General features: G+C 44.1%; 1 protein-coding gene across 1 annotated transcript; it reads right to left on the reverse strand.

Moving 5' to 3' along the window:
* Positions 1–261: 261 nt before the first annotated feature.
* Positions 262–17,916, reverse strand: kctd12b (potassium channel tetramerisation domain containing 12b). Its single transcript, XM_033633342.2, has 2 exons — positions 16,310–17,916; positions 262–1,281 (listed from the first exon to the last, which is right to left on the reverse strand). The coding sequence occupies exons 1-2, from the start codon at positions 17,151–17,153 to the stop codon at positions 704–706; spliced, it is 1,422 nt and encodes a 473-aa protein (XP_033489233.2). The 5' UTR covers positions 17,154–17,916; the 3' UTR covers positions 262–703.
* Between the last annotated feature and the right edge of the window lie 2,177 nt (positions 17,917–20,093).

Below are 20,093 nucleotides of genomic sequence, written 5' to 3' on the forward strand. Positions count from 1 at the left end.
TTGTCATTATTATTCCACATGCTGGCCGTCTGTAATTACCCACTGCGCTTCCCGGTACAACGCATTCTCTCTCTGAATTCTTTCCATTGCCGGCTTGAAGATAATGTAATCACAAAATGAACCAAACTGCAGCGCTTTTGATTCACAGGCAGCGAGGAGAAGAAAGACTTTGAAGTCGTACGGTTAATATTGATGAGGTGAGATATTTTAGATGATTAGCACCAGAGATTTCACTTCTTTCTTTTATTTTGCATCAGCAAGGTCAAAATGCCCAGAATGTCACACTTAGCATACATTTTCCAGTTGCTTGATCAGTGGATACAGTACAGAGAGCAGGGCAGGAAGCTCCAACTAACAACATTACATATTATCCTTTGACTGAGTCAAAATAAAATGATTTCAATATTCTTTTAATTTCTCCACAGAGATGTTTGGAACAAAGAAGTGTCACTAACAATCTCTAGAGGGATGTTGTTTTCTATGATGGGAAAAGATTAATCTCAGTGTTTTAATCGTGTGATTGCTAGACGAGCTAAGCGCTACACATAATCAAACAATTTAGTTCTGTTGACATGCAAAAGCTACTACATTAGAGGTTTAAGTCAACTTGCTGACTCAGAGGAATGTGAATATAAAGCTGGAGTCCACTGTCCACAACATTGTTATAAAATCCTTGTTAAGTCGTTAAGCGCAGCGAAGCACTCTACGCATTGTACTTCTTGAGCAAGTCATTTTGCCAGTGCCGCTTGCGATCCGGAAACTCTCTGGGCAAGCGAATCTTTTTGAAGTCCTCAATACATTTCTTCAGATCCTCCTCCAGCATCTTCTTCTCCTCCTCTTCCTCGTTCAACCCTGGCGGGGGGCCGCCATTCTCCCTAATGGTAGGCCGTGGCAGCGTCTTTAGGTTGAGGGTGGTGGGACGCTGCGGGCTCTCAGCAGGAGGTGGTGTCGAGGGAGAAGGACTGGAGGTAGAAAAAGGTTTGGCTGGCAGAGGTGGAGGCAGGACTGAAGGTGACAGAGGTGGGAGGTCGGGGCTGAGTGCAGCAGGAGGAGGTGGGGGAGGAAGAGGAGGTGTTAGAGGTGGAGGAGAGTCTATGGGCAGCGGGTGTCGAATGTCTAGTGTTGGGATGTTGTTGGTTTCCGGAAGGCTTTGTGTTCGGCCGGTGATGCTGGGCTCGGCTGTGGCTGGTTCAGTATGAGCAGTATCAGGATATGACGTCACCACTTCAGTGAGAGCTGGGGGGTCAGAGGTCGTCGCCTTGGAAATTACTGATAAACCACCTGCAATCGGAAGAAAGAATTAGAAATTAAAGTGTGTGAAATTTAAGGAATGGTTTGTCATTTGGGAAATATGCTTATTTGTTGTCTTGATGAGATTTTCTCTGGGGTAGGCCTCCTGCACCCTCCTCCTGCTGCTCGCCTCTCTCCCATAGATATATAATGATAACTAGATACTGGATGTCAAGATGGTGCCTTCTCGTTCCAATGGAATTGCTCGCCTGGCGCATACGCCATAAAAGTTTGCAAGGTTTACTTCTGCGGTATGCAGCACACTGTTCCTGCTCGACTCATGAACTTAACATTTTGATGATGTCATGGATTTTAAATCGCTTTTCTCAGCTCTAGGAAAGTTTTACATATTAAACCACCATGGATCAAAAATTCGTAATAGAAAGAGTTGACTCTGACCTTGTGTAACAGGGTCCACGGGAAAGGTAAGTGACATTGCTCTTGTTGTAATATCCATGTTTTAGCACTGTTAAGCTGTTTATATGTTCATTTTATGCTAACATATCCTGTGTCACTTAATTTGTGTAGAGGTTTGAGTTTGTGTGGTTGTGTTTGATGGAGGATTTTGTTTTCCCCATTTGCTGTCAGGATTAAACTGAGATCCCCTCCAAAGATATCCACGGTCTGAGCCTCTTCATATCAACACAACGCAGACATCACAAGAGTTCACCGGTTACAATTGTTCGCAGTTGTTACAGATGTGTCTTTTACAGTGGAGGTCTATGGGTAAATTGCTTTTTGGGTCGCAGGTGATTTTTTTTTCCTGCAATACCGCAATGAGCCACTTTCCTGGGAGTCTGCCCTCTCTCCTCTCTGTCCTATGCCCATCCCTCCCACCAGATGAGCACACGCATATGCAAGCGCTTCACACAGTAATCCAGTGTTTTCCATACAATGATTTATTTAATCTTATTTCACTGCACAGTTGCCCACAGCACATTTACTCAGCCCCTGCTTGCCGGCTCTTTCTCTCTGTTTATCAAAAAACAAATGAGACAAGAATTAGTAAGCTAACGTTAGCCACCCCACTGTCTTTTCAACTGCTTCCCCGGGAAGAGAGCAGGTAGCAGCTCAGGAGACAGACCTTTGAAATGACCTGTGATTGGCAAAAGTCTCCAGACATGGCCTAGATTTTCTAAAGCCTGGAAACAGAGCCAAGAGGAGGTGTAGAAGTCTAGCTTTCTCTCAAAACAGTTGAATGACAATATGCTCAAAGCTTATTATGGGATTTTTGCCCAATGACACCAGAATAAAACTGCCTATCTGAGCTTTAAAAGGGAAGACTGACACAACTCCTATGAGAGTGGTAATACTCTCCTCATCTAACTCAGCATGATAGCCAATAAGCATTTCCCAAAATGTTAAATTATTCCATTAAAAACTGATAAGCGAGCAGCTGAATATTATATTCACACACAGGTGTCTGGTCTGTTTGAGCTGAGGTCTACGAGTGGAGCTTCACACAGAAATTTGATTACATTTCAATTTTTTTTTTCTGTTTTCCTTATCAAAGTGAGTCAGTAGTGTGTGGCTGGCACAGGAACAAGCACCTCAGCTTTGAGCTTTGCAGTTTTTGTCTCCAAGAGTTACAAAAGTAAACACATGCTGGCACGAGAGCGTGCAGGAGCATTATGGAAACAGAAATTAGCAGAGAAAGGAGCTCGGCAGGAGAGGACAGGAAATGAGAGATAAGGGGAGTGGAGGACAGTTTCATTTAATTTCAAAGTTCCCTATTACCTCTGTCTGTGTGTGCATTATCCTAGAAAGAATACTGTGACTGAACGGATGGCGTGAAACCTCCTGACTGAAGCTTGACAAGCAATTTTTCACGGTATGTTGATTTTTCATCTCATCTCTGTGTGAGGACAGAAGAGGTTGCTGCGGTGCGACTTCTCAGAATAGTTGGAGTGGCACATGCACATTCTGCACCTCTCGGTATTTGAAAACCCATCAACCATTTTGAATCGTCCCCTCTTTCTTTACGAATGGCCTATTTTTTTGTTTTCAGCAACCAGCGAGCGGGTAATCAGCCTCTCTTTCACGTTTGATTTTCACTGTCTACATGATGGTGCACAGCCTCGGATTCACTGTGCAAATCACAGCAATTGTCGCCCATGTCCACACTAAAGCAGATAAATTTCAAAATACATCTTTTGTCTATTTTTTTTTTGGCCTTTCATTTCACACTAATCCTGGTTTTCTGACCATGGAGAACACACCACAGCAGGGAGAACTGGGAGAACACAGCCAATCCAGAATTTTACTGTCACATATGATTGGTAGTTATTCTCATGCTCTCTAGTCATGTGATCCATACTGGACACTTCCTCTGGTCTTCATGCCTGCTCTATACACAATAAACAACGCTGCAAAAAACCTCTGGAGGAAATAGTGCAAAACTTTATGACTGCAAATGCTAAACAGAGGAGATGTGAGCCTTTTCTTGTTGTTGTATTTCAATGTGGGCGCTGAACAGAAAACAATCATAAAATGCTCCGTGGACCGAAAAAAAAAAAACTCCAATACATAAACATTTTTTTTTTATTATCCACATGACTTTGGACATGTCCCGAGACCAAGTTAATGACAGACCTACGTGCGCACTGCTCATGCACTGCATCTCCCAACAGTAACACACTTTTAAACTCTCTCTGGGAAGCTGGCAGCTGCATACAGCACATGCTGCGACAGTATATGGAAAAATATATGAACTGCTAAGCTCTCTCACAGTCTCTCACACGTGCTCATGCTGAGATGTGCAGGTACAGTATGCCACACGCAGCCCAAATACACATATGTGTACAGACATACAAAGGCCCTGCACTCTTTCCTTCAACGGGGCTCATCGTCACGGTAACTCGTCTTATATAACAGGAAAAGCTGCTTGTGTCAAACGGAGGCGGCACAGAATTTTCTCCCACTGCCTTGGCTTTCTGAATACCTGAATACGAGTGTATGTTTGTGTGTGAATGTGCGACAGAAAGTGCACGGGCTTGTGTGTTGTCTTGTGTGTTTGTGCATGCATGCGTAAGCACGTGTGTGTGTTTACTGTATGTGTAAGTGTGGGTGTTTGCATGTGTGTATGCGGGCAGATGTGTATGTGCGTTATATTCTAGGCATGTACTGGCATTTGAAAGAAGGACAGATAAAGACAGAGGGAAAGAAAGAAGATGTAGGGGAAGGAGGGGTTGACACAAACATGTTCACCACTGTCTGTGTTTGTGTGTTGGGCGCATTCAGTGACTCTCATAATGAATACATGTGTTTTAAAGGGCCGCCTGGACGTGGGAGTATGGGGGCTTAACAATGTCGAAGGAATAATCCACTGGGGGATGGGCTCCATGCTTTCCTCCACCACTAAGCCTTATGGAGGAGAACAGCGAAAGAGAGCACTCAACCCTTTTCCCCGGGCCACTTCTCCAGGGATATATGCAAAAGCCAAAGCACTTTCTCACACATCCTCTCCTCTCTCGCTCAGTCTCTCCCATCTGTTCAGTGTGACACATCTCTCCGTTGCCATCATTACTGCTATTAGCAACTCTAATGTAGCCTCTTGCCAGGGTTTAGCACCTCTCAGTCACTAAATGTCTCCTCTATGGTGTGTAATGTTGTTTTACCCCACCTGAATCGTAATATTTTACTCAAATCATAGCACACTGTGTATTATACACACTGACTCAGTGAAACCATGGCGAGGTTTTTTAAATAAACTGTGGATGACTGAGATAGTATTATCATCCAGACTTAATGTAAACATATAGGAGATGCTTGGTCAAGAAATTTAAGATCTTATTTTGGTCTCCAATAACAACGTTGCCTGGCAGTTTGACTGGTGCAGTATCTGTGTGGAAGGGCACTAAAAAAGTTCCTCCCTGTATTAAGGCCTGTGCACACCAAGTCTATATATTTTGCCTGTTCTCCTCACTTGTGTCAATCACCTTCCCACACTGGTTTCAAAACTTTATGACTCAATAAAGTTTTTGGAACAGGTTTGTTTTTGTGCATCCGTCAAAAGCCTTAAGAGAGTTGTTAGACCAAGAAGCAGCGAAGAAAATGTGGCGTAACCTGCGGGACAGATTCATCCGCAACAAGAGGAAGGAACAGGGCAAAAAGTGGACAGCAAGAAGAAGAAGAAGAAGAAGAAGAAGTGGAAATGCCCTTCTTGAATTCTTTCACAACAAAGAGAGGGTAAAGTCAGCATATCCAGAAAAGCACAACAGCGATGATGATGATGCTGACAGCAGAGGGCAATTTATAAGCCATTCTGTATCGTATAACTCCGGTAGCAGATGCCAAATGCATGACGAAGGCAGAGAGTAGCGACAGCCAGGGAGGTACTTGCTGAAATGTAAGCAGCCAATCAGGGACTGTGTTGTAAATTATGACATAAAATGCAGGTTGCAGCCTGAAGAACAGTGGGTGTATGTCTGCAGTGCACTTGGCAGGTGGAGTCTGCACAACTTTTGATAGTTATTGGAGCTGGTAGATATGCCAGATCTGCCACTAAATTTTAATCTATCACCATGACAACATGATACATTCAATATAAACAAGTCAAGGGAGATGGATAAGACAGTGAACTGATGAATGTCATTCAGGCTTACCTAAAATCATACTATAAACATTATTGTCTGTACACTAGAAGAGCTACCATGGCTTTTGACCTGCAGGATGGCATTGCTGTTTGTTTTGTCAGCTGACAGTTAAGTGGTTGACAGAATACACTCCATTTAAACAGCTTTCATGGTGCTTGCCGTTGCTATGAAGCGGTGCACAGGTGCACTGAAATAAAGCAGACCCAGTAATGGCTGCTCCTGCTCCCCAGCAGAGTAAACACAGCAATAAGTGAAGTTATTGCAGAAATAGAGTCAATAACAACAATTAAAGCAGAACAAGAGTATGCACTTGTGGTGTTTCTCAGAGGAAAAGACCGACTGGAGGTGGCGAAAGCTTGATTTATCAACTGGCTCTGTTGCTGATGAAGTTGTTCCCCTGTGTTTTGTTTCACTGATTGGTTAAAGGAGTTTGTTTGTCAAGGTGAGTACGCCCACCCACTGAGAGTGTTCTAGGTGGCAGCAGGGCCAGACTGATGCATCATCAGGATGGTCTTAACCAGGTTAGGGAGGTACCTCCGCTGGAGATTTTGTCTTGTATTGCGAAATTTTCTCAATGAATTGGACAATAAATCTTACTGGACTCAGTGTGCAAGGTTTCTGTGCCTATCAAATGACTGATTTACTAAAGCATATGAAAAATACAGACTTGATATGCAAGGATTTTTAATGTGTGACTCCACACCTTGGATACTCTTTGGTGAGATTTGAATCCTGTGGGATGTTGTACAGGTTAACGTTAACTGCAGCCATGTGCATCACTTTTTCATGTCCCCTAGAAGCAGTGTCCATTGTTGTTTGAATTATTTGCAGCGTGCTTTTGTATTTTCTCGCTCTGCAGTGTTTTTACTGTGTTGTCAGTTTGCTAAAGATTATTTTTTAATTTGCTTGAGTCTTGTCTATTTGCAAGTGTTTCCTTTTTGATAGCGCATCGAGCTCTCAGGGTCACTGTAGATATGTACCGGACTATTTCTTGATAAGTTCAGTATCTTTCTGGAGTCTCCGCTGGTCGCTAAGCAACTGCGACCACAGATTCACGATCAGGCTAGTTGTTTTCCTGTTTCCAGTCGCTGTTAGGCAACTGCTGGCCACAGCTTCATATTTAGCATAGAGACATGAGTGGTAACAATCTTCTCATCTAACTCTCAGAAAAACAGTGGAAAAGTGTATATCCTCAAATATTGAACTTGTTCTTTTCCTCCCAAATGATCAGTGTTATATGACATACGTCTTAAATTGCTAAATATAATCATCAAATCTATGCGGGCTTGTTGAAAAAAGGGGAAAACTGGATCAATGTATACAGGCTCTATAGGATGATGCTTGTACACTGATTGTTTCCACAAATATGCCCAACAATGGTTTAATCCTCTTTTGAAAAATAGCTGCAGTGTCATTGTAGTACACAAATATTGTATGAGAAACTGTGATTTCAGTTCTACTTTAATACCGAACACTGTATGAATACAGAATAAAGCTGTTTAAAAATGAATGTATCAGCTGCTTCTGTGTTACCTTGAATGTGACGAGGTCATTCAGCTGGCGGGTACTTTTTAAAATTCACTGTGGCCACTGACAGGTGTTGTGACCCAGGGATGGTGAGACTGGCAAACAAGAGGACAGCATCATCTCCATGGTAACGCCACAATGACGTGCAGGAGCCAGAGCTACACAAATGCATAGTAATTTCTCTCAGACTGAGAGCAGCCTTTCGTCGAGAGTGTGAAGTTGTACATATGGCTCTATCCTGCTGTTCTAAAGGGAGCTCACGCTACATAGTTTTGGCAATTACAGCATGTTTTATATCTAATGACCTGGTATTCAGCTCAGATATGCAACATCTGCTTTGTGAAATGATCAGTATGGTGCCTAATGACAGAGTGGGCCTCACCACCTACTGTCTTCTCATTCATTGTCTTTTCACACTGATTGCCGTCAGAGAAAATACATGAGGGGGGCGTAATCAGACATGGTAACACTATATTCTTCTGACTAACTTTACACGGCGCAGCATAGGCACAGTCGCCCGTATCAAAATCACCAGAGTGTACTTACAAGTCTCTGAGCAATTACAGATCTGTCAATCTACATAATGTAGAGGAAATGCGTGACGTAAACAGCTGGAGACCGGGGAGCTGCTGCCAAGTAAGAAAAGCAAAAAGGTTAGAGGACAGAAGGGGGGAAAGAGAAGAAAGAAACCCATGAGCCTGCCATCAATAACTAACAAGCAGATTTTTCAGTTCTTTTGGCTGTGGAGAAGTCTATTATGTGATTTTTATTTTTGCAGACCTGCACAAAATGCATTGGAGCCAAGCGTCATGCTGATTCACCTGCTCCACGTGCCTCCTCTTTATCTCCCCCGGCTTAAAACACCCTGAGCTGCTGCCTGGCTACCACAGCCCGTCCCAAACTAGCCTGTCTAAGCACCCTAAAGCCCATCCTGGCACCCCTCAGCCCCTGCAGAGTCTGCAGCCCCCCTGCCACCTGCTTCTCCTCTCCTGCCGGGTTTTCAGCCAGGGTCCAACCATCCCCAGGACTGCAGCACCAAGGACAAGCCAGGCTGTCCAGATTACTGATAATTAGCGGGGCAGATTAGAGCCCAAGTGTCCAGATGGCCAAGGTGAATCCCTTAGTGCTGACAGACACATTTACAACTCGCTGCTTAAAGCAAGATACATTCGATCAGCAGACACAGTGACTACTCAGGGGCCTTTCACATTGTTTTCACTATGTTGATACCTCTTACAACATTATTATAAATAACTACATTATCAAAAACATAAAGTGGAATTCTTTGTTGCCTCGTTAAAACTAGTAGATGCTAAACTTTCCCTTCCAAAATGATATCAGCATAAAGAAATATGACTGTTCCCCCCTCAGTCGGTGATTGATGACATGCAATTAAAACTCATCAGACTGAAGTAATTTGCCATCTTGAGGCATTCATTTGCAAAGACAGAAATGTTAGCATCAACAGTTATGAACAGATGATGAGACAATGGGTCTCTGGGCGCGAATGCATAAAAGCACCGGGGTCTAAAGTTTAATGTATTTATACATAAAAACATACAGTGTACCCAGTGAGCCAACGCTGATCTACAAAACACAGGAAATGTGTATCCATTAAATAAAACCACACATAAAAACAACATAAAACTATACGTCATAACAAAAACAGTTAAAATAACAACCCTTGAACAACAACAAAAAATGAAAAAATCCTGGATTGGAAGTGCTTAATCATTTATAACCCCCCCTTACAAAGGATTCAAATTTGTTTTTTTTTTTGGAAGGAAATTTTGACTTGGCATGCTGTGCAAATGTATTCTTTAGAAATAAAGTAAACAAAGCAAAAGAAAATCATCCCTACTTTAAAACAAGCCCCTTAATGCTGGGGCTTGCAGTATAATTTTGGCTTCAAGAGGCAAAAATCCCATTTTAAGCTTTGAGCACACTGTAATTCAAGTGGACTGGGAGAAAACTAGACTTTTACACCGCCTCTTGGCTCTGTTAAAAGGCTTTAGAAAAGCCATGACGGGAGACTTTGGCCAATCACAGGTCAGTTTGGAGACAGGGCGTTCTTGTTGGCAGTTCTAGAAATGCTTATGTGTGCGCACGTCCCTTCAGTAAAAGCCTGATTCAATGGCTAAGAATCCTGCAGAGAAATATACTATTCCTGCATTGGTAACAACCATGTACACTGCAAAGCAACCCAAAAAGAGTCTGACAATAAACAAAATAAAACATGTGTCAATTTTGGCAAAGCACTTCAGAAATGCACAGAAAATGTTGCTTATAGTTTAGCCTTCTGCTAACAGGAGCTAAAGGCTCAGGGTTGCAAGTTCACATTTATGTAGCTAACATTAGCTAGAGCCTCAAATTGTATTCCTTAGCCTCACTCCCAGCTGTTACAGAACACCTCGCCACCTCTGTGGGCAGCAACTCCGGAGACGATCCCACAGTCAGCGGCTGCAGCAACCAAAACTCAGCTGTGCAGACCCCAGCCCTGGGGATCGGACAGCTATTACTCTCTGCCAGATCAGCAAACTTTCTGTTGCTGCAGTTACCTAGGTTAAGCACGGCGCTCACCAGCCGGCTGTGACACCTAACACTGGGGGTTTGCACTGGACAGATTGGAGCTGCTACAGCTGCCGACAGAGGGTCCATCTCCTGAACTGCTGCCTGCTCTCCTCCTGGGGAAGCAGTGGCAGGGAGTGAGGCGGAGGGAGGGTGGAGTAGCTAACGTTAGCTTGCAAATTCTTGTCTCATTTGTGATGTGATATACAGAGAAAAACAGAGAGTAGGGCAAGAAGGGGCTGAGTGATTCAGCTGAGTTACTGTATGATGCATGCATATGCCTGTGGATGTCTGGTGGAAAGGGTTTAGGACAGCAGGGTTTAACTTTTAATGTGTTATTTAATATGGAGGCTATGGCTAAAGGGGCCCCGCAATCTGTTGGGCTCCTGGGCCAATGATGGAAAGTTGCAAAATTAATATTTTGCATTGTTAATGAAACAATTTAAATCTTTCAGATGCCACTTACAGCTCACTGTAGCAGGGGAAGTTCAACTGTCTTCCAACTGTTTCCTCAGTCAGTTATTGCCACAGCTTCCACCTCACTTTGCCCAATCTGGCATTTCTCTTTTTTGTTCCTCTCCTTTTCCTTTCAAACGGCTTCTGCCTCACTCCTCATGCTCTTCTTCACATATTCGCCGTCTCTATGGTACTGTTGGTGAGGAACTTTGCCACTTGAGTTCTCCTTTTTGTTGCCTTCCTTTTTAATCCTACAACTTGCCTCTGAAACTCTGACTCACTGCCTTTAACTAATTTCATGCTCCCTCATTCCCATCCTACTGTTTCTTTGTATTTCTGCACATCCCTTATGCGTTCCTCTGTCAGTTATTCTTTTTTGTGTCTTGGAGCTTAAAAGAAAAACGAAAAAATTGCGAAGTCAAGGAGAATAATAAAGAGACGGCGTGGAGAGAGAGAGAGATAGAGTTACTGTTACAGAGATGCAGTACTGTACTATCACTAGTGACCTAATCTGCTCCTTTTCAACTGCTGGATCTTTTCTCTTGTTAACTCCCCCATCTGTCTCCCTTCTTAGGTACCCCCATGACCTTACACAATGAAGTTCACGGGCTAATATGTTTTGCGATAGCTTCACTCTGCAGGAGTCATGTGTGAAGAGGAGGAGGTTGAGGAGGAGGAGGAGGAGGAGGGGAAGTGGAGCATGTGTACCCATGCTGGAGGATAGAGCAGTGCAGTGATGGTACACATCTGACTCCATGCCTAGCTCACTATAAATAACCCAACACACAATGAGATAAAGATGCCCCGAGCCAGCGCTACTGTACTCTGTGTATGTGGGCTTACACGGCAGCGTGGGTGAGCCATGTTGTCGTCGAGGACAAACACAAACACAGCAGGGCTCGAGCTCACGTACGTGAACATGTGCAAATGGACAAAAGGCATGCAGAGCTCTCTGTTTACGTTCTCATGTAGCATGCACACACACACATATGTCACATATTGATGGAGAAAGCAGCGGTAGGCCTCAGGCAGCTCTCCACCTCCCCATTACATGCTCTTATTGGCCGATGCTACTCCCAGGTAATTAGCAGCAATGATGCTTTTCTATACTAGCATGGACTTCTCCTGTTTATTGCTGTCAAGAGTGCACGGGGGAGGCAAATGGCTTGTTTGCAAGCTAATGCCTTTTTAACTGATCACAAAGAAGAGTGAAAAGAAGGCAGCCAATTAGATCTAAAACCTCACAGCTCCGAGTCATTAGCCTCGCACGGGAGGGTTGTTGCACATCTTCTCCTAGCAACTTCCCTCCCTCTGTGCATCTGTGTGTTTAGAGAGGCCATACTGCCTGTTCAGCATATTTGCGAGACAGGAAGTGCACCTAGTTCATTGCCCCCGCCTGGCTCCCCCCCCCCCATACCAACCCAGCGGTGACCCATCCAATGCAGACGCCCAAACACTCATCCTGCCTGTCTGCCAAACTTCCACGTAAGCACAAACACCAGGGTGAAAACAAAACAGAGCCAAAAAGTATGCCGGCACACAGAGCTGAAAGCAGACGAGGCATCTAGACAGAGAAGACATAAACAAGCGCAGAGCTACAGATGGTTGCAGCTGAATGAACAGAAACAGCAGCATGCACACAACATCTGATAGTACACCCAGGGTAAGATGTTGGGAAAATGACTCACTGTGGCACTCTGTGTTGTCACTCTAACTCGTGGTTTGTCTATTCATAAAAGAGGACGCAAAACTGGGAACCTGGGCTAGTTATAGTCAATTTGATTTAAATGCACAGCTCATGATTCAAGAAAATACTTTTATCCTGCTGGAAATACCAATGCTGCCCTTTCTTTTGATGAGTTAATATTTATCCCGACCATACAGAGTAATCCCAGGGATCTATATCTGTCTGGTGTAACTGAATCTTTGTGTGAGCGTTGACGGAGCAGACAGATCACAGACGAGCACATTACAGCACGGCCCAGTGAGGGCTTTGTTTGCCTGGACGGCCCAGCACCTCTCCCAATAACAGGGCATTTCATGCTGCTCAGGAAGAGAGATAAGATGGGAACACCACATTCTTCCCCGGTTAAACACTCTCCCACTCTCGTCTCGCTTCCACCAGGTTATCTGTCTCCCTGTCTCGCCGCTTCCTTGCCCCATTTTCCAATCTCTATTTTTCCCTTCACGTACATCCGTTCCTGTCCTCCCCTGCTCTCTTCCTTTCTTTTTCCAAACAGGGGAAGCAATGACCCAGCTGGCTACGAGACAAGGGGATCATTCTGAGAGAGAGAAACGCCGACAGAGCCAAGGCATGTTGCCATGTAGAGCCGCCTACAGTGACAATAGCACCACAGGAACACGACATGGGTCAAATCACTGCCTCGAGGCAGAGAGAACAGCCTTGTGCTCTCTGGGTGCATTTCTTTTTGCCTTGTGCTCTCATGGCAAGGGTTTAATAATGAATTGCACAAGCTCACTGAGACATTGTGTTAACCTCAAACCTTGTGCATATAGATATAAATAAAACGGAATAAAGGAGCTATTAAATTGTGTGCTGTGTGGAGGGCAAGTAATGCAATCTGCTGTTTGGATTTTTCCAAAAGACAGAGAAGCAGTAATTCATGGTAAAATATCTTTATTGTAACACTCTGGATAGAACAGGCATACCACTATGGTGACACAACTAGAGCCTGCCTCTTGTTTGGCAGGCAAGACAGGCGTGCTACACTTTTCAGCCACAAGTTTCACAACAGAGCTTTAAAATAAAAAAATAAAAAAATCAAAGCAGCTTTTCATCACAGCCCGGCCTGTGGACCTCGCTGCTGCTGTTCACTGTCGGAGTGTCAACTCATCTCACACATATACTGTTGAATGTTGAGTCTCAGGGCGACTCATGGAGGTAAAGAGCGAGAGAGGCTCAGGACGCTGATGCCTGAAATTTCACACATGAGGCGTGTGTCTCTCCATGCTTGTGCTAATGACTGACCTTGGCGCTCCCGAGTTGCATCGGTGTGCTGGAGGACTGTGACTGAGGAACGTTGCCTGTGACTGGGTTTGTTCGGGCTGAAGAGACACTGCAGGCGCATTATTGTCCCAGTCTCTGAGGATTCGTCATGCATTCCAGACCCGCAACAAAAATCATCTGTTTCCAGGAAAGCCTCCACATAAATGTTTAAACAGTGCGAAGCTCATTAGCTATGCTTTTATCTAGGCCAGACTGAGATCAGGTTTAGAGGTCTTATACTAAGGTAATTAGCATGTGATAATCTCTGAGTCATTAAACTACCTCACCTACTTAAACACGGCTGTGGTTGTTGTTCAAGTGTAAATTATGCCCACTTCTGTTTGTGGATTGCTCGATAAAAACGCTGATTTATTACTGAGCAGGCGCTGTCTGTAATCTTGTAAAGCCTGTTCAGCTACAGTATTTCACTGTCCTGGATTCTGCTTCAAGATTTATACTGTAAGTAGTAATTAGGTCAATTATTGGCAACAAAATAAGGGTTTTGTACGCTGCTTTAAAAGAGTGCTGTCATCCATGCATGTCCTCATTTCTATCCTGGCGCTGTTCTTTGGTCAACTGCTCAATAAAAGCCTGGGCTGAGAGAAAAAAGTGGAGAAAAAGTGTAAAGGCAGATGGGAGGAGAAGTTGCCTAAGGGTAGAGTGTTGAACATTTAATATGAAGCAGAGTATATGTCCAAGGACATTTCCTTTAATGGGAAAATGGTGGGATGGAAATTGAAATTGGTTTACGTGTGATTGAGTTGTATTGTCAGTGGAAATTAAACATTTAAACTGCTGTAAAATGAGGGCATGTACCACTTTCCTCATGGTTTGTACTGAATGTCACTCAGCGCTGGGAAAACATTTTGGTCATGAATGGAAAATACAACCCGAATAGAAAGAAAACATCTTTTTATTTGACAAATCCATTTTGCTTTTTTTTTTTTTTTTTTTGCTGAACACTTTTAATTTCAGTGTTGTCTGCGCCTGCAGCGACACACCGCAGCAGGTCTAACATATTGACTCAGATGTCAACAGCACTTCATCACACTGAAACACAACATTGCGGTTTCTAGACATTTCAGAATACATTTATTGTCACTGTCAGACGTTCTGCCAAAACTACAACCTGACACCCTCTTGCTCAGGAGAAATCCTGCACTGTGCAGCCTCGTTGGCTGTTTCTCAACTTCACATTCAACCTCTTAGTCACAGTCTTGTTACGGCATCTACATTTGGGATATCTCCATAACTTCGTCTGCAATTTCACGTCATTAGCTGGATCTTAAGTGCCTTCAGTTTGTGTTTAAGTCTGAGGTATATGATGTGCAGACCTGTCCTGAGGCTGTATCTGGAAACGACCCTCTTTCTTAGCTCGCTCCTTTACGACTTTAGATATACCCGCTCAATTTAAACTGCCCTCACAATGCCCTTGCTACAGTAGTGAGAGGACATTGGGCTTTGGCTGGCTACAGCGTCATCCCACCCTTTCTTGTGGGTATTCTCTTACAGCAAGTGAGAGCTATCATCAAATATGCAACAGCTTAAACTAATACCGAACTGAGTATTAAGAATAACATTATTGTATACAGAACACTCAAAACGTGATCCGCTAAGGTGACTACCACATTTTTTTTCTTTTTTTTTAATATGGGAAACAACATGTCATGGTGTAAGCCTGTCCCAAGAAGCGCTTCACTTTAAAGATGCTCTTAAATATGTAATTGAGCAAAGACATGTCAAAGAAGCACAATGAGCGAAAAAATAGAGCAGTGGGCTGCGAGTGATGTAACACCTTCTATTTCCTCTGCCCTCCCAGCGTGGGTGATTAAAATACTGAAGGCTCCATTGCACAATCAATACACACATCTCATCTGGAAACCTTTTTTTTTTTTTTTTTCTGTCTACGAGATCTCTTGATATTTGAGCTTTCATCGTTGTTTATTAAAAGCCTGCTGCTTGTTCATTTGCCACACAATCTGCATCTCTTTGAAAAGGAAACTCCACACACCTACAATCTACTTCTCCATTTCAAAATAAAAAAAGCAGGGTTTTTTTCTCTCCCTGTCCATGTGGCTGCATTATCGTAACCCTTGTTCATTCATAACAACTGAACAGATACTGTATGGCACATTCCCAACCACATGGTACTGGACACATTTAATAAAAACTGAAGAAAATTAGATTTTTGTGTTACACTTCTTTCTTGTGCTGGGGCTGCTCGCGTCCCTCAAGGCTGATCAGATGTCCAATTATTTGGTAATTTAGTTCAGAGGAGCAGGAGAAAGTCCGATCTGCTTGAGTAAGCAGGCAAAGTATTGTACTGTACATCATGGCCACTCTTTGAAGCCCTTTCCCTTATGCCCTTATGACTGCTGTAAAAGTCATACAGACACACCGGGGCGCTTATTTAACAAAATTAGCTCTTGGATACAGTATTGTGCTTCACCAAGGCAGATGCAATATATAGAGTACAAAAGGGAAATTGTACATAGAAGGTATCAGTCTCTGCAAGGAAGGCTGTGGGGGTTGCTGTGGTTGAGGACCGGGGACTACAACTAGATGGAGTGGCGGTTTAAGCAAGGGCAAAAGCTGGACCTGAGGATGAGGGGGATGGATTGAGGGGGGGGGGGGGGGGGGGGGGGGGGCTGCAGATTCGACCTGCAGAGAAGGTATGAAGAGTCAGAGCAGCAGCTGCTCATGGGGTAAAAGCTGGAGGCTGCAGAGAGAGATGGAGGGGCACAACATCTACGGTACATCTACTGGTGCAGAAGCCATCAGAGAGAGAAGGACAGGACGGCTGGAGACTGGAGGGGGGGCACTTGGAGACAGGGTGGGGGACCGGGGGGAACAAAGTCTCACTCACGGTAGAACACATATTCAGTGTAGCTGGTCCAGATCTTGTCGTCCGTCTGCTCGTGGGCAAAGGCGCAGGTTCCTGTGGAATTACAGGCCACCATGTGGAAGCCTGCATCCGCCAGCTTGTCAAAAGCCTGCTCCAGAAAGGTGAACTTGAGATAGTAGCGAGATGTGTAGCGCTCAGGGGGGCGGTCGGGGTCACGGCTCTCGTTCAGCGTCTCCCCAAACACCTCTTTGGCCAGAGAGGTCTTCCCACACACCATGATCCGTGCCACCCGGCGGAATTTGGCATCGGTGTGGCTGTCACGGCCCAGGGTGTATGAGCCCCGATAGCCAATAGTGATGAACCCCGAACGTTTGCCATCCATGGCACCGGGCACCAGGCTGGCACAGGCAGCTGCAGCAGCACCCAGGGAACTGAGGTTGCGGGCTGTGTCAATCCCAGGAGACGTGTCCTCTGGGTCGCTCTGACATCCCTCATCGCCTAGGGAGTTCTGCTTGCTGATTTTGGGCGCCAGCAGCTTCACAAGCTCTGGCAGGTTGAAGAACTCGGCCTCCCTCTGCAGACGCCCGCGCTCTGGGAAGTGATCTGGAAGAACCAGCTGCTGGTCCCGCATGTAGTCCAGGATGTAACGGAACAGGAAACCATCACGGTCCACAAAGAAGCGCCCCTTGGTGTCTCTGGCCAGTCCTTTGGCTGACTTCCGACTGAACATCTCCCATAGCAGGGAGTCTGGCACACTTGTGAGGGTAGAATAGCGGGTTATGTACACCTGCCCACCAACATTGAGCTCTATAATCTCTGGGAAGGGTACTTCCTCCCCAGATATGCCACTATCTGGTAGAGCCATGGCTTACTCCTGCTTCACAGGTGCTCTTGGATGCAGCTTTAAAAAACTCTCTTGGTTGTGGTGAAAGTTCAAATGCCAAGAGTTGAAAAAGGATTGTTAGTGGTACCTGTCACAGTGGTTGGTGAGGCCTGTTGCCTGTCAAAGATTGCAGGTCCTGCTGCGGTGGATCGCCTGTGGTAACGGAGCGGCTAATCTGCAGCAGCGCACAATTGGTATGCGCGCAATAAAAGCTGGCCGCCACTCTCGCATCAAAGCCGGCAGGGGCAAAAGAGTCTCATAAACACACCCTCTATCCTAACTACAGCTTTCTCCCATAACTGCTAAAACATAGCGCGGAGTATTTCAGGCTGCGTTTAAGAGCGCCGTGATGTCCGCGTCCTTTACGCGCAGATAGATGTGATATCCTGAGATTGTAATTCTGCTTTTGACACCAAGTCTCTGAGCAGGAAATGCACCATTTGCACAACTGTCCATAACGACTTCCCTTGCTCTAATTTTGGTCGGTTGTCCTGGCGCAAAGAGGATCAGGTGGCCCAACTTCAACAAATAAACAATCCATAGTTGGTGAGCTCTGTGGGTACCCCGTACACGAAAAGCCACGCGATGAAGAAGATGGTGCTTAAGTAGTGAGAGGTGAGGAAGGTGCATAAAAAGATCTCCGAGGGTTCCATCACTTTGCGCTTCAAATGTGCGCGAGGTGGTCAGCTGTTCCGCTCCCTCTGCTCCTCTCTCTCGTGTCAGACGGTAACTCTGCTGCAACGTAACGGAGGATACAGCGTTATTCAGCCGGTTGGCCACGCCCACCCGCGGTGACGCGCCAACGCTGTGATCCAGGTCAAATTATCCTGTCTTCAGAGAGCAGGTCCTTTACTGTATCTGCTTTAAAGATGCACAGCTGATAAAGTCTGACAGTTTTCCTTTTAAAAGTTCACTTATATAGCTGCCCAATATAAAAACATCAATTTAAAGGAGCCTCATTTTTTTGAGTTTCCCCTATAATTTATTCATTCATACATTCCATAAATAAGCCTGCCATAAATGGAAGATAACAGCAACCAAACTTGTGCTCTAAAAATGTATTCATGCATGTATCCTCAGTGTGCTCTCTTGTTCCACGGACTAAATAAACAATGGACACCGAGAGCAAAATAATTATACTGCCCAATTCTTATTTTCCCAGAGTCTCATTTAAACCCCACCACTGCTGTGCATTTAATTTTGATGCATTTATTTTTGGCAACACTCTCGTAATCAGTGCAGTCAGTGTCTCTCAGTACGATGGGATAACAGTGACATCTAGTGAATACTCAGGAGGAGATGTTTTCTCCAGCAGAACATTAGTAACTACTGATTCTGATCATGCATCGAGAGAGTTTGTTGGTATTCTGCAATAGTTTTTATCCTACTTAAAGCCCCCCTCCTGTCAAAATGTGTCTGCTACTTTACTTCAATGTTTGACCTTCACTGTGCAGAATGCTGTACGTGCAGAGATTGACACCAGGAGGCTGTTTTCACACTCAGTTTCTCTGCGCTCACCTTTAAATCTGAGTTTGAGACGTGCATGTAAGAGCATGATTTGTGATGTCACAACTGGTTTGGAAGACAGACCAATATTCAGCTTAGACGAGTGTGATGTGTAAGTGAAACCTCCGGCGCACATACACCAAGACAGTCGTGGAACATAACTAATTTGCTCAAGTGCTGTACCTAAAGGAATACTTCACCCGCAAAATGACCATTTGTAAATCAGTAAGTCATGCCATGTTACCTTGCTTCCACAGCAAATGGCCAACATATTGATTTACTGATTGATTGGGGATGTTTAACAACAGCAAAACTATATCAAAAACACCCGTTTATGAACTCTCACACAACTCGTGCAATATAATCCAAGTCTCATTTCCCCAGTTGCATGTTCAGTACTTCCCTAACACATGCATTTTCACTAGAAACATCAGTGTTGGAGTCTGGCTTTGACGAGAGCAAAGATAATCAGTTTTTAATAGTATGGTTTCAGCATAAATGCATGCGTTCAGGAAGTACAGATAACTGGATAAATGAGAGTTGGCTTATAGTGCAAGAGTTGTATGGGACTTTGTAGAGAAATGTTTTGATGTGATTTTGCTGTTGTTAAAAGCAGTCCACAGTCAGTCAGTAAATCAATATGTTTGGTGTTTGCTGTGGAGGCATGCGAGGAAAACAAAGTTTGGCTTCAAATTGAAGGTAACACAGCATGACTAACTGAGTTATAAATGGTCATTTTGTGGGTGAAGTGTTCCTTTAAGTACAAATTTGGGGTACTTGTAGGCTACTTTACGTGACTATTTCTATTTTCTGTCACTATGTACTTTATTACTCTACCTTTTTACTTCTTTATTCTTTACCTTCTATACTTTTTACTTGTTTTCTTTATACATATGTGTATCTGTGTTTTTGAATGCATTGTGTAAAAAGCTACTGGGTGCCTTAGTTTCCCTCAGGATTAATAAAGTATCTATCTATCTATCTATCTATCTATCTATCTATCTATCTATCTATCTATCTGTCTATCTATCTATCTATCTATCTATCTTAAATTATTTAGACAAAATATAAATCAAGTTATAAAGTATCTTACTATATCTTACTATATAATGACAAAAACTCTGTGTGTCTGTCTGTTCCACATTTTTCTCCTCACTGACTTGGTCGATCCATGTGAAATTTGGCACAGTGGTAGAGGGTCATGGGAGGATGCAAATGAAGCAATATTACATCAATTGGCCAAAGGGGGGCGCTATAGCAACCGATTGAAATTGCAAACTTTGAATGGGCATATCTCATGCCCCGTATGTCACAGAGACATGAAACTTTGCACAGAGATGCCTTTCCTCACGAGGAACAAATTTGCCTCAAGAACCCATAACTTCCGGTTATATAGATTTTCCGCCATTTTGAATT

The sequence above is a fragment of the Epinephelus lanceolatus genome, chromosome 7 (genome assembly GCF_041903045.1).
Source record: "Epinephelus lanceolatus isolate andai-2023 chromosome 7, ASM4190304v1, whole genome shotgun sequence".
Classification (NCBI taxonomy): domain Eukaryota; kingdom Metazoa; phylum Chordata; class Actinopteri; order Perciformes; family Serranidae; genus Epinephelus; species Epinephelus lanceolatus.

Excerpts from the sequence above, each read along its gene's own strand:
- kctd12b (XM_033633342.2), bottom strand. The coding sequence starts at position 17,153 with ATGGCTCTACCAGATAGTGGCATATCTGGGGAGGAAGTACCCTTCCCA. Across the intron at positions 1,282-16,309 it reads CACTGAATATGTGTTCTACC|GTGGTTTATCAGTAATTTCC; the intron begins GTGAGTGAGACT and ends TTCCGATTGCAG.